At 43.2% G+C, this 13,123-nt stretch overlaps 1 protein-coding gene and 1 long non-coding RNA gene across 3 annotated transcripts in view; one reads left to right on the top strand and one right to left on the bottom strand.

Moving 5' to 3' along the window:
- The window catches only part of LOC146174536 (uncharacterized), a 37,440-nt gene that overhangs the window by 17,095 nt on the left and 7,222 nt on the right, over positions 1–13,123 (top strand). For both annotated transcript variants that reach the window (XM_084583677.1, XM_084583678.1), the window contains one exon: positions 2,612–2,741. In XM_084583677.1, coding sequence (XP_084439803.1) covers positions 2,612–2,741 — 130 coding nt within the window. The remainder of the gene's footprint in view (positions 1–2,611; positions 2,742–13,123) is intronic.
- Positions 5,157–13,066, bottom strand: LOC146174537 (uncharacterized). The gene is made up of 3 exons (XR_014701881.1): positions 12,988–13,066; positions 10,680–10,883; positions 5,157–5,658 (listed from the first exon to the last, which is right to left on the bottom strand). It is a non-coding gene; the product is annotated as an uncharacterized LOC146174537 (long non-coding RNA).

The following is a 13,123-nucleotide window of genomic DNA, read 5'->3' as shown; positions in this document are numbered from 1 at the left end:
AAATGCTGTAGAACCTTTAGTAGGGGACATAGTCCATTATGTAGTGATAGCAAAAACACAAGGACTTAATGTCAAATTTTGCTGGGTGCCAAGCAACGTTGGAATCAGCCGTAATGAGAGGGCTGATGCATGTGCCGCGGCCGCCTCCAATGCTCAAGTACAGAAGGTGAAAATTCCACATAATGATGCCATAAAATTCATACAAAGAACACTGAGACAAAAGTGGCAGGATGCCTGGGATAACGAAGTTAATAACAAGCTACACCTAGTAAAGCCAGTTATAAAAGAATGGAAAACATGCAGCCATCAAGAACGTTTTATTGAAGTAATCTTATGCCGCCTTCGTATCGGACACACCCACCTGAATCATAACTTCATCCTAGCAAAGAAAGACAAACCCATTTGCGAACACTGCGGAGAGGTGGTCACCATAAACCACATCCTAATATCCTGTATAAAACTCTATCAACTTAGAAAAAAGCATTTCCCACAGTTCTATGACAACTACATTCCCCTACATCCTAGCTTACTCTTAAGAGAAAATTCACTGATTAAAACGTCTTCTCTCATTGATTTCTTAAAAGATGCCAACATCCTAAACCTACTCTAGTGTATTAAAATAATCGCTCGCTTCCTCTCACCAAACAGATACGCAAACCCCGAGTTTGGCGCATGATGGCCTTAGCTGCCTATGTGCCACAAAACACAACACAACGCAAATGCCGGGAAGACAAAAAGATAAAAAAAAAGGTTGGGGAATTTTAAGGAGGTACCCAATCTATGATAACATAACTTAAAAAACGAAAGGGGAAAACTACGGTACATCCGAAGAATTGCCGAAAAAACTAATGACAAGTTGTATAGATTCTATAAACTGCTTAACTACGTCAAAAACTGTGGGCGCTGGTCCAGAAGCTAAAAGGCAGCTTCTCACTATTCACAACTTCTCTGTGAAAAAAGCACTTGGAATTCAAAAACTTTAGAGAAAGAAGCAAAGATATTAAGCGAATATCTTGCGGCAGTTTCTAGTTGCTCACACTACACGCAGTCATTTTGAAAATACGAAAACATCACTGAAAAACATACTTCCAGCAATGGGCAGCACAAAAGAGCCTTATAACAGAGAAATTGCTATCCATGAAATCAATAGAATACAGTCACGAGTAAACAATATTGGCACAAATTACTGACGGGCAGAGCTGTGATATCTTACTATGCTGCACGGCGGGTCGCAGGCATGCCAACTGGGTCATTCTCCTTACTGCAGCACGGGGGCGGACGGCAAAAAGAAACCTTTATCAAACGTGCCGCCACCCGAGCCTCGATGTTGAGCGCTTATGTGAAAGTGCATGCGACATTTCCTTTTTTCTAAGTCGTCGTGACCAGCGATGATTTGTCTTTTGTTTATTTTATGTCAGCAAAAATAAACTTCGCTGAATCTCTCTAATACTGAAAAAATGCGAGCGGCCCGTTACTCTCGTTATCAGCTTCTTCGCCAACCGCAGCGGAACGCGTTCTGATTCCGGTCATCTAGTGATCCGTTACGTGTGCTAATATTTTTTACTCTCAACTGTACTGTCCGCTTGCAAACAGCCCCAGGTCAAGACAGAATAAACAGTGAAATTCTGGCCCACCTTTCTCATTCTGCTGCAGAGTCACTTTTGAAATCATTTAACAAAATATTGATGTTGGGGAAGATACCTGAAGGTTGCAAAACATAGGCTATATTCATATTCGTAAAGGAAGAAAGCCGCCAACTTCTAATAGCTACAGGCCCATAGCCCTTACGAGTTGCGTCGCCCAATTTTCAAGTATTTTGAACATTAGTCTAACCTTTATTTAAGAATCAAGCGAATTTCTTTACATTCATCAGAGCGGTAAAAAAAAAGAAAAAAAAACATGCTTAACGACAGCCCATCTACTCGAGCTTGAAAATGTTATCAGAGAGACAGAGGCATGTATACATAAGCAAAATTGTCTTAGTCTTCTTCGACATGGAGAAAGCGTATGCCACAGCCTGGAGTCTTCTGGCGTTGCATTGTCAATCACACACACGCGCACGCACACTCTCGCACTCGCACTCGCGCGCGCACACACACACACACACGCACAAACACTCACACGCAAGCGCGCACACACGTACGTGCGCACACGCACGCACACACGCACACGCACACACGAGATTACAACAAGACGTTCACACCAATGATGCGCACACTACAAAGCGGCTATTATTTGTGTTATGAAGAAGAAAACATGGCAACGAAGAGAAGTGAGTGTACAATAAATAAGAAGATAAAGCTCGGAGAATGGTTGATTTCATTACCATGCGTGCATCTTGCCTTAACAGTAATACTTCTTCGAGGAATAAAATAAAGGCATTATCAAGAACGTTGAATGTTTGCCAAAATATATACCGAAATTATGTTTTGTGCGCTTAGGGGGTATGATTCGGCTACCCTCGTGTAGGGGACAATCCACTATGCTCCGTAGCGTGCGCTGCTGTTAAAATAGCGGTTCACAAAAACACAGCCACAACGCATAACGAAAGATCTTACCTGTGTTTGGCTGGTGTCACTGACGGGAAACCTCTAGCATTATTCTCTTGCAGCTGGAGCCCATGTGGAAGCTACCGCACAACCCAGCCTACACTGCGGCAGTCCTCATGACCAGCACTTGCCATCACCGGAGGGAGACGACGAGCACAGGTTGGCTGGGCTTTCCGGAGACATCAAAGAACGGTACGTAAGCCTCGAATCCTCTTCAGCAGCCCTAAAAACTTGCTTAAATGGGAACAGCACGAACACACGACAATGCGATGGAAAAACGACGTGTGTTTGAGGTGTTGCCCTTAAGCAGCGTTAAACAAGCTAGCCCGCCATAAGGCCGGCCCTGAAATTTCAACCGTATTTCCTACTTATCACAATGGTGGAAACTTTTGCTAGTCGGTAATGTTGATCCATGACATGAGAGTGTAGCACAAAAAGACGACAAACATAAAAAGGGTGCCTGTGTTCTGTACCCTTTTTACATCTGCCGTATTTTTCCGCTACACCCTCATGTTTTTTCCTCATTTGCCCTTGCGACTTTAAGTTAACAGCGTTTGAAGTTATTCGTTGCACCCAGTCGAAGGAACTTACAAATCTGTGTTAGAAATATGACAAAACATTCTATGGTAAACGTCAATTTTCTGTAGTTCTTAAGCACTTATCAATGGTACTCTCTTCCTGCAGCATTTTCTGTAATCTGTTGTTCTTTGGGACTATTCTATTGCAATTAAAAAGTGTTGATGCTCGAACAAAAATTTACTCTGACAATGGCGTCACTGAAAAAGCGCACAGAAGTTCTACCTTGACAACATAGAATTTTGCGCAGTGTTTCTGATTACGCAAGCACTTTATTGCCGGAAGAAAAAAACAGCCAATAGGAAAAGTGGTTTACAGTTTTGCAGAGAAAGACGTGTAATACTTAAGGGTATCCCCCCTCCACCCAGGTGGAGTCGATTTGTAATAGAGGACGAATTACTCATTTACACCAATCCAACCGGAGCCATATGGCTGCAAAGGAAAGCTACACAGCTTTCTCAGAAACTTCTTAGTTGAAGAATTCGTCCTGATCCGGAAATTGAACCGGTTACCCCCATTTCCGGGGCAGTCGCTCTATTAACTGAGCTAAACAAGACGGTCAGCAAAGCAGATGATAGGGCGAGAGGGAATTGATCAATAACTCGAAGTGGAAATGAAGTTGAATTATTTTTGCCGCGAATGACAATATTATTATTTATTAACAGCTCTGAAGAGGTAGTAATACCGCAAAGAAGGGACTAACGCCACAAATTATTTAAGTCTTTATTTGCTCTTTTTTGACAGCCGCCGGCATGCAGCCTGATCATTGTGATTCTAGCAAAAGGATCGATTCTGTCCTTTATATTCGTTCATGCTCGTTGTCACGAGATACTGTTTTATCATTTTCTTTGTCGCACAAGATGCCTCGAGAGAAATCAGAAGATTCCTGTGACTAGCATGTGTTTCTGCAATGTTTCAGATTAGGCTAGTCACGATCTGCGGCTTTATCTCGATGTTTCCCTGCCGCCTTTAAATTGAGCGTTGGCGCGTGCGACGGGCATTCTTTCAACAGAATGGCAAAGAGGGCGAGTTGGTGATACATGGTTTAAAAATAAATCAGCGGGAAACACACTGACACAGACGGCATTCTTTGTTCGCCTACCCACGAGCACGATTGTTGCTATCGCCGCCGCCGAGTTGCTTAGTTCTTTTGCGGGCGCAAGTCAGCCCAATAAAGAGTTGACTTCACAGTTACTACGATTGCCTTTTCTGTTGTGCCTCCGGCCTTGTCACTACCACATGACATCTAGTGGATTTCCTGGCCTTTGAGATCCGGCCTACCCCTTGAAGCGAAGACTTCCGCATTTTTCCTGTCGCCCCGGGGGACCAGTCTACAGGTCACCGAGCCAGCCGCCGACTTCAAGGGCACCAACCCGAACACGGTCTACTGCCGGACTCCGTTAGATAACGGAAGAAGGTCCCAATGTCGACAATGGCCCGGTCTACTGCACCGGTTGTCTTCGTTCAGCACCGGGAGCACCAACTTAAAAGTACTGCTCAAAGAAGATGCGGAAGACTGGATGAACATTTTAGACCGTCCCAGGCAGCACACCAACATCGCACCAATCCCGGCCCAACGTCGACAAAAATTGGTACCAACATTGGCGTAACACTGGCTTTTTGAGAAATTACTACATTTTTATATATTGGTCCGACTTATATGCCAACATTGCACCTGCCTTGGCACTGCCAACATAGGCTATCAGCTGGCCGTGCCCCTAGTGTCACGTATTGGCATGCCACTAGTATTCACTGGCACATCTGACATTGGCAATATACCGGCGGTGCCGCTAGTATCATATATTGGTATTTATTGGCATGCAACAAGTATTCATCGGCACACGTGGCCTGCCACTGTTAAGCCACCTTTAGCCATGCAGTTATTTCACCCTTGCCCTTACTGCTGCCATTTGCTTAACTGTCACTCTGACAATTGTGGTTTTCTTATGCAGTCATTTTCCAATACCACCTTGCATGTCATCTCCCTAAGGAGCCATAAAAACCATGCAATTAAATGAGGCAAGCAAAATATTTTCCGAAAACATTTTATTGAGAGCTCATATACATGTAAATGCCACAAGGACATCAGAGGGCCAAAATGCAGTGCAGGAGGCATTGGATACAGGGTTAATATGGGAGAGGCTAGTAGGTGTAATTGGAAACAGGGCACTAAGCAGCACATGACCAGGTAGTGCAGGTAGAGGTGATTGGGTGCAGTGTGCATTGGTCATGATGGAAGGGGCTGGACATGTTGAGCAGGGTTGATGCACCATAGCCTTGTAGTGCGAGAGGTGTTGCAGGAATAGGAGGCTGAGCATGGTTGCATTTCAGGGCAGTGTCCACCATGGATGGAAAATGGCAGTGGACTGTGTTGAGCATTATAGTTGGCAGTTAAGGGTCAATGGATCAAGTGATGAGGTTGAGGGGGCGGGGGAAGCACATGGCCCAGGTAGTAAGCTGGGCACCCCGCAGGAAACAACCATTCAGGAACAGTTTGTTGAGGAGATTGGTCCGTGGGTCTTACAAATGACATCTGCACAGAAGACAAGCATATATCACAATAAGATCTAAACTCACCTTCTCAACACTTATCCAAACACATGTTTGAAGTCTGGGTGCTCTATACGATTGAGTACAAAATACAGTACCCCGCTATAGTAAAACCTCTGATATAGTAAAGTGAAAATGAAGTCCCAGTTCATCTTCCATAGGCAACTGTACATTTTCCCCCTTTATAGTAAAGATGTTTTTGGTAAAAATCGGTTAAAGTGCTTCTGGCCATGGCGACGACTCCCGCGCACTACCTAGAGTCGCGAAGCCAAGACTTTTTGTATTTGAAAACAGAACAATAACCCCGAGTGTTCGTTTAGGTGGCTTTACTACTAGCCATAGCAGCAGTCAGATGAGGGAAAGCGCGCAGCGCGAAGAAGAAGAAAGTAAAGCTGTCTACAAACATAGCAAGGAGGCAGCGTGTTCCATTCAGAAAGTAAAGGAGTAAACGTGCAGCAAGAAATAGGGAAGGGAAAGAAATGGGTCAACATTCACTGCAATGTGCAGTACAAATCATGAGGCAGTGGTGGCAGAAAGTGGAGGTGCAGCGAGTAAGGTCTTACAGCACTTGAGTGTCATGCGAATTTATCACTTATTGCCTTTTAAAAGACAGAAAGAGCAAAAAGGGACACCATGTTCATGCAAGGCTTTTGTTTTTACGTGAAATCGAACTTGGTTGCATTCGTAATCACGTCTTCATGCTTCAAAGGTACTTCCACAAGATGTAGAGAAATTTTATAATGAAAAAATTACACTAAGAGATGATAAAAGCGAGATGGAAGGTATTTGGGTTTTTTTTTTTTTCATTAAGCAACAAGACGTGTTCAGTAAGTGCCTATTTAACTACTAGACAGCACTTTCAGGACCATGTCATCACAGACCACTGATACAGTAAATACCATGATATAGTAAATATTTTTGCTGGCCTCAGTGGCTTTACTATAAAGGGGTTCTACTGTATATATTGAAGGCCTATTGCCACACATTCTTCTTTTAGAGCACTTTGCGACAGGTTTCTGGGCCTGCAAAGGCATGCAGCATCTTATGACGTAGGAATGATAAACCTATATGCAAAATAATATCCATTCCAGATACAAAAGAAAGATATTTGGAAGTAAAAACCTGCTTCCGGCAAACCGATAACTTCAGGTAGATGCTTAGTGTTCATATAGAATTACAGTTCCTGAAAATCTGACGGTTCAGGCTCCAGAACTTTTAATTTTTAAAAAATTCTTAAACATTCCTGCAATAGACAATATGGATTACTAAGCATGCAAGACTGGATGATATTAAAGAACACATTAAAGAATATTTTTCTGCAGTACACCAGTTACAGGCACGCATACATTACTGCGGCCAGAATAAAGAAATAATTGCCCTGACAGAGTCAATCAAGCTATCTTCAATCAGCTAACTGAGGGAGATGTGTAGATCGCAGATATTCACAAGGCTGTGTACGCATATAATATTCTCAAGATAACCGTACCATTTCAAGTTCCAGCTTTTTAGTTTTCACAGCTTTATTGCTTGCTGCATTCTACTATAAACAATTGCCTTAATTGTAATGTACCAAGGAATAGTTTTCATACAGTGCTCATTATAAATTAAAGATACCAGAACAACATGCACACAAACAAGAAAAAAAAGTATAAACAATTGCCTTAATTGTAATGTACCAAGGAATAGTTATCATACAGTGCTCATTATAAATTAAAGATACCAGAACAGCATGCACACAAACAAGAAAAAAAGAACGGGACAGAGCGCCATTCACAACTGATTTATTGTGCAGAATAAAGTACATATATATCTCATTGCCGGCATATGCGCAAAGAACCCATTCAGCATCATGTAGTTTAATATATGTTCAAGAAGCCCATGCCTCATACCACAGCCTCTTTCTCTGAGAAATCATTTCTTGAACATAGCTTATGTTAAACTACATGATGCTGAATGTGATGTAGCTGAATGTGTTCCTTGGGCATGTGCCTGCAGTGAGATATATATGTACTCTGTTCTGCACAATAAATCAGTTGTGAGTGGAACTCTGTCCCGTTTTTTTCTTGTGTGCGTGCATTGTTTTGGCGCCTTCAGTTTATAATAAATAAACACGAACAAGCCCAACAAGAAGTTCTAGTCATCATACAGTGCATGCTTGTTCAGCTAAAATTATTACAGTCAGCCTGCAATGAGCAATTGAGCACGTACTAGAAATTTACTTTGCATAGGCAGGAAAATGTTATGCTAGATCTGAGTACAATGATATTGTACTTCCCTATCAGTTAGCAGCCTACCAGGTATGCATTTTCCCTCATCACAGCTAATCATATGGCCATACCATCGGCAACCTTCCACGTGCAAGATTATATTCAGTTAGGCATACATGGGTGATTTTATGTCCAGGTAACAGGTGTGGTGCTCGGGCATCTGATTTCTTAAAACCAATTCATAGTAGTTGTTGGTATAGAGAATAGTAATCTGCCTGAATATCTGAGGCCAAATATTATTTTCATTGCTTAAGCACACCATAAAATACAATGCTTGATGTGACTATGGGATCATAAAAAAACGATACATCTAGCATAACAGTGATTTTTCACTTTCACCCTATCACAATAAGTTCCTTGAAAAACCAGTTTAATCCTGAGCTGAAAAGTTGTTTCGCACACATTTTACATTTCAGTATCTATAAAACGTTGCTATTTTGTGAATATATTTCAAAATCAAAATTTCTTAACAGACTCACAAATTTTTTTTTTCAAAAATGGACAATATTTTGTACTCAAATTAAAAATAAGATTATGTCTGGAGAAATAGTACTGTTTGCAGAACAAAACAGCACATACGCAAGAAAGCACCAATATCACTCAAATTTAATGTGCAATACACGAAATGAGAGTTCACCTAAAATTACAAGTACAATAGCCCTGTTTACATGGACTCGACAGCACCGGGTTGAATCATCGTTGAGTAAGCAAGGTCATCATTCTCGACCCAGCTGATGTCTACATGAACTCGCTTTCTAGTGAGTAAGTATCGTAGCAGAGCGTTGCATCGAGATTCGAAGTTATTGCGCAAGTTCTTACTCGTATTTGATCCCATTGCCTTTTACTATCGAGAGCTTCGATTATTTTTTATCGTTAATGAGCGCTAAAAAGCATTCATTTCGAGTGACGCTCGTCGCCGCTCCAGAGGCTTTTTCATAGCCCAGAGTTCCACATAACTAGACTCCCTGACTGGACAGCGTCTACATGCCTTTAGATAAGCTGGTCAAGCGAATTAACCTACCCCCTGCAAGCGAGTTAACGCAACCCGCTCCGCCGCCTATTTTACTCGACCCGACTGTGTATACATGAACCCCACAACTGATTTTTCACTCGACAGATGTACTCGACCCAATACTGCCGAGTTCATGTATACAGGGGTGGAACGCACGTGTAACAAGTAGCAATGCTGCTAAGAATCCAATCTGCTTTCTTCTGGCTCCCCATCCAGTTTTCTAAAAAAATATCTTGTCTGACAAAGGAGGATATTTGGAGTTAAGCAGCTAAGCAACACAAGATCCATATGCTTGCTCTAACGCATGACTCCTCAGTGCACTTACAGTTGCAATTTGCTTGGTCATGTGGCAGTTCACTAAACCGTCTGACTAGACATGACAATCAAAAAAATAATCGGCGGATCATTTCTGCTTTTATTAAGACATGCAAAAGCTTTTTGGTTGTTGACATAGCATTCAGAGATTGCGGGAGTTTGGCAGTTTTATACGTCTTATTTCGTTTGGCAGTTGCAAGGGCATGTAGAAGAAGAAATATGAGTAGGGAATATAAGGGGTGACAACATCCCGAAATGAAACTAATGGACCAATGATGTACACTGCGTATCTTAAGTGACGTCACTGGTAACATCAAACACAGAAAATCGTCCTTGAGTATGACAAATTTGAAGCCCAGGAGGTGAGTTGGTTGTGGGCAAGTAGTTGGTAAAGGGCAGTCCCCCTGAGAGGTAGGCGGCAAGATCACTGCCACCCATTATGGGGAAAGCCCTGGCAAGCATGCAGGCGTGCACATATATAAGAGCAATAAATGCACAAGGAATGCACGCCTGAATGAGCAGCTGCACTAATAATTTCCTTTTGTCTTGCAGCCCACCCCTCCTGCACTGTAAGCAAGTCTGCTCTGTTTTCCGAACACAGAAGCATATGCAAAAACAAACAGAATGTCCTCTAAAATTTACAAAATTTGCACGAGTATTGCATGATGATCTCCTTTCTGCAAATGTCTTGCTCTAGGGTTACAGAATAAATTCATTGCAGCTGCGAATAAAGCGAGTTGGGAGCTAATGGCAAATCTCAATGGCTTGGGGAGAGAATTGATTATAATTGTCACTTTGAGCAAATAGCCTGGTTTAGATCAAAGTAATATTACATCTACATGACTGAAGCCAGTGTAGACAACCAGAAATGTACAAGCAGTCAGTAACTGCATGTCTGTATGAACAAATACATACAGTGCAGGCAGCAGTAATGAAGGGAGAGTGGAAGGCAAATAACCTGAGCAATACTTAATGGCTTTCTTCTCTGAAACCTCAATACAGGCTTCCTGCGAATTCTTGTAATGCAAGCATAATCAAGTATGCTAAATATTCCATCACTTAAAGCACCTGCTCTCCCGTGTTACGCAAATGACAACTACTTCATCAGTTCAACAAGCTATGTCTGTTATTGTGCTATTACACCACAGGTTCACTCAATCATGCCTCAACTTGAAATAGCCACATACTGTTGAAATAAAGCAACGAAATATAGCACCAGCTATTAAAGCACTGTCAGGGACATGAAGGATATTATTTTCTGCATACTGTGGGCAAGACTTCTGAAAATGTAAGTCTTGAGCTAAAAAGCTAGAAAAAGTGACATAGCATGCAATCATATAGCGAAAAGCCAGCAGAGCCTTTTTTAAAGCCTTTATATAAAGCAAAACAAAGGCAACGTGTCATACCTACCGAGGCAATGCTTCCTTACACACAGCATGTTTCATGGCAAGGCTCCCACAGTTGTTGACAGGTTATGCAGCACCAAAATGATGATAATGTTGTCTGCCTCACATTCACGCAGCACTCCTTTGATGGCAGATGATTGCTTGTGCAAAAGCAGTGCGATGATACAAGTGGAGCAGCTGGACTGCGGGCGTTATAGAGCAAAGAGCCCTAAATGCAAGGAAAGAAAGTCTCCATTAAATCGATGCCTCTAAATCATGATAAAAGCATACCACGGCTCTTCTCTGTTTAGTTAATCTATAATTTAAATTGAAAGCTGTCTCAAAAAAAGTACTAATTGCAACTCTATGTTACACATTGTATAACATAGCTGTGCCAGGGCGGTGGGGCGATCAGTTAGCATAACGACCGGAAAATGCATACTGATGTTTCATGCAGTCTTGATGCTAGAGCAAAGTGTCATGGTGCGGAGAACAAAATTAAAAGCATGCACGGGCGCCAAACGTGTGCTACACAACCGACGCGACTAGAGGTGTGCACGGGCATAAATTTTGAGCCCGAGCCGGGCCTCATGCTACAAACCCGAACCCGGCGTGGAACTGAAATTGTCTGAGCCCACCCAGCGCTCACACTGAAGGCTCCCGCCCTGCTGGACATGCTATAACAGACCAGTTGCAAAACCTACAAGTCGGCTTCCCTATGAGGCAGGAATTGATGCACAGTGGCGACAGAACCTGATTCAGGGATAATAGTTAGGTGCAGAACATGCATCTACCACAGTCCACGCTGCTTGGGATGCAGTTACGCACAGGCCATTCTCAGAGAAAGGTTTTCAGGCATTCTTAACACTGGAATAAAGGGGGGAGCACTGTCACACTAGGGGTGAAGAAAGAAAATTTAGAAAAGGGACACTAACCGGAGAGGGTAATAGCGGGGCGACAATGGGCACGCGAATGATACTGTGACGAATGGGCAAGAGGTGCGGGAATTACCCTTCCCGTCAGGCGATGTGCTAGCACTGTACCCAACTATTACCCCAAAGTCTATGCCACCATTGTGCAGGAATGTCTGCCGCACCGGGAAGCTGACGAGTAGTTTTTGCAACTGATCTATTGCAGCTGAAGCAACGATACAGAAAGAAAAAAATAGGCCACAATCCCTGGCGATGCATCGCGCGACGACGACGATAACGCCTGTCGCTGCCGCTAGTGCACATCGCACAGAGCGAAGGACCTCAGCGATAGAGACGCGTTTTCAGCCTTGCTTTGTTAGCGCCGCCTCTTCGTTTAGTAAATGAGTATAGTTACGCTATATCCAGTTTCTTGCACTAAACAGCAACACTGATGAAATTTCTTGAAAAGCGTCGAGCCCCCCCACTCCTTCCCCCCCCCCCCGCCCCCCCCCGCCCCCCCCCCCAAAAAAAATGGTCCCAGCGCAGCGGCGTGCTAATGCAGACATGATTGAAAGCAGTGGCGTTTTTCTGCAACTTTCGAAAATTAGCAATATCTAGCCACACTAGCCTTTTTTGTTTTGCAATACTACCCTACCAAGCTTTTACTAAACCGTCTCGATGCGCTCATATATGCACGGATCAGACGAAATGAGCGTCTGCAGGATTTTCGCTCATACCGGACAAGGGAAACAAACTTTGCATGCAAAAAAAAAAAAAACAAAAAAACAACAACGAAGGTGAGTACCCCAAAGCCTTTTGCGATTGGCTGCCTCCCGAGCTGGTTCCAGCATCATGAGAGATTTCTAAAAACCCAGAACCTGGGCGACAGCGCCGAGCGGCAATGCTTTAGCGGTCCTCAGCTCACTGCGCATAGTGCTGCCGCGCGACTCATGCGGTTAGCGTTTTCTCGCACCAGACACGAAAATATATGCTTTTGCCCGGACTCCACCGACTCCGCCCGAGGTCACCCGAGCGGCCGAGCCAAGTGACGGCTATACGCCGTTCCAGCCACTGTAACGCCGTGAATATCCGAAGTTGGCTTTTAGGGCTACGATGCTACGCAGTGTTTACTTTAGGAAATCAGTACTCTGCAAAACAGCAACGGTTTAACTTGAAATAAGCTGCAAAATGATCGGAATCGAGTCGCGCATACTTGAGAACCACTTTTGAAAAGTTAACAACGTAAGAAATATGCTAAAAGGAGACAAATCTCCCTAGCACATGGCTTACGCAGCCTGCAGCAAAAATGAAATGTAAGACAACGCTTGTAATTTAAAAAATGCTCAATCTAAGAGGCTAATATTTTGCTCCAATATACACAAACGCTTTATAAAACCTGAATGAAAAAATTTGAGAACTTACATGGAATATTTCTTGAAGAAAGAAGCATTTTCCGTGCGCGGTGCCACCGAACGTCGAGCCGAGCGAACGAGCGGCCGTTGGAGGGACAAAAGAACCGAGCGCCCTCTTTGAAACAAAATACAACTGCCGCCGTCAT

The sequence above is a fragment of the Amblyomma maculatum genome, chromosome 11 (genome assembly GCF_055883805.1).
Source record: "Amblyomma maculatum isolate TAMU_Amacu chromosome 11, ASM5588380v1, whole genome shotgun sequence".
Lineage (NCBI taxonomy): Eukaryota > Metazoa > Arthropoda > Arachnida > Ixodida > Ixodidae > Amblyomma > Amblyomma maculatum.
This window is presented reverse-complemented; position numbering and strand designations above follow the sequence as displayed.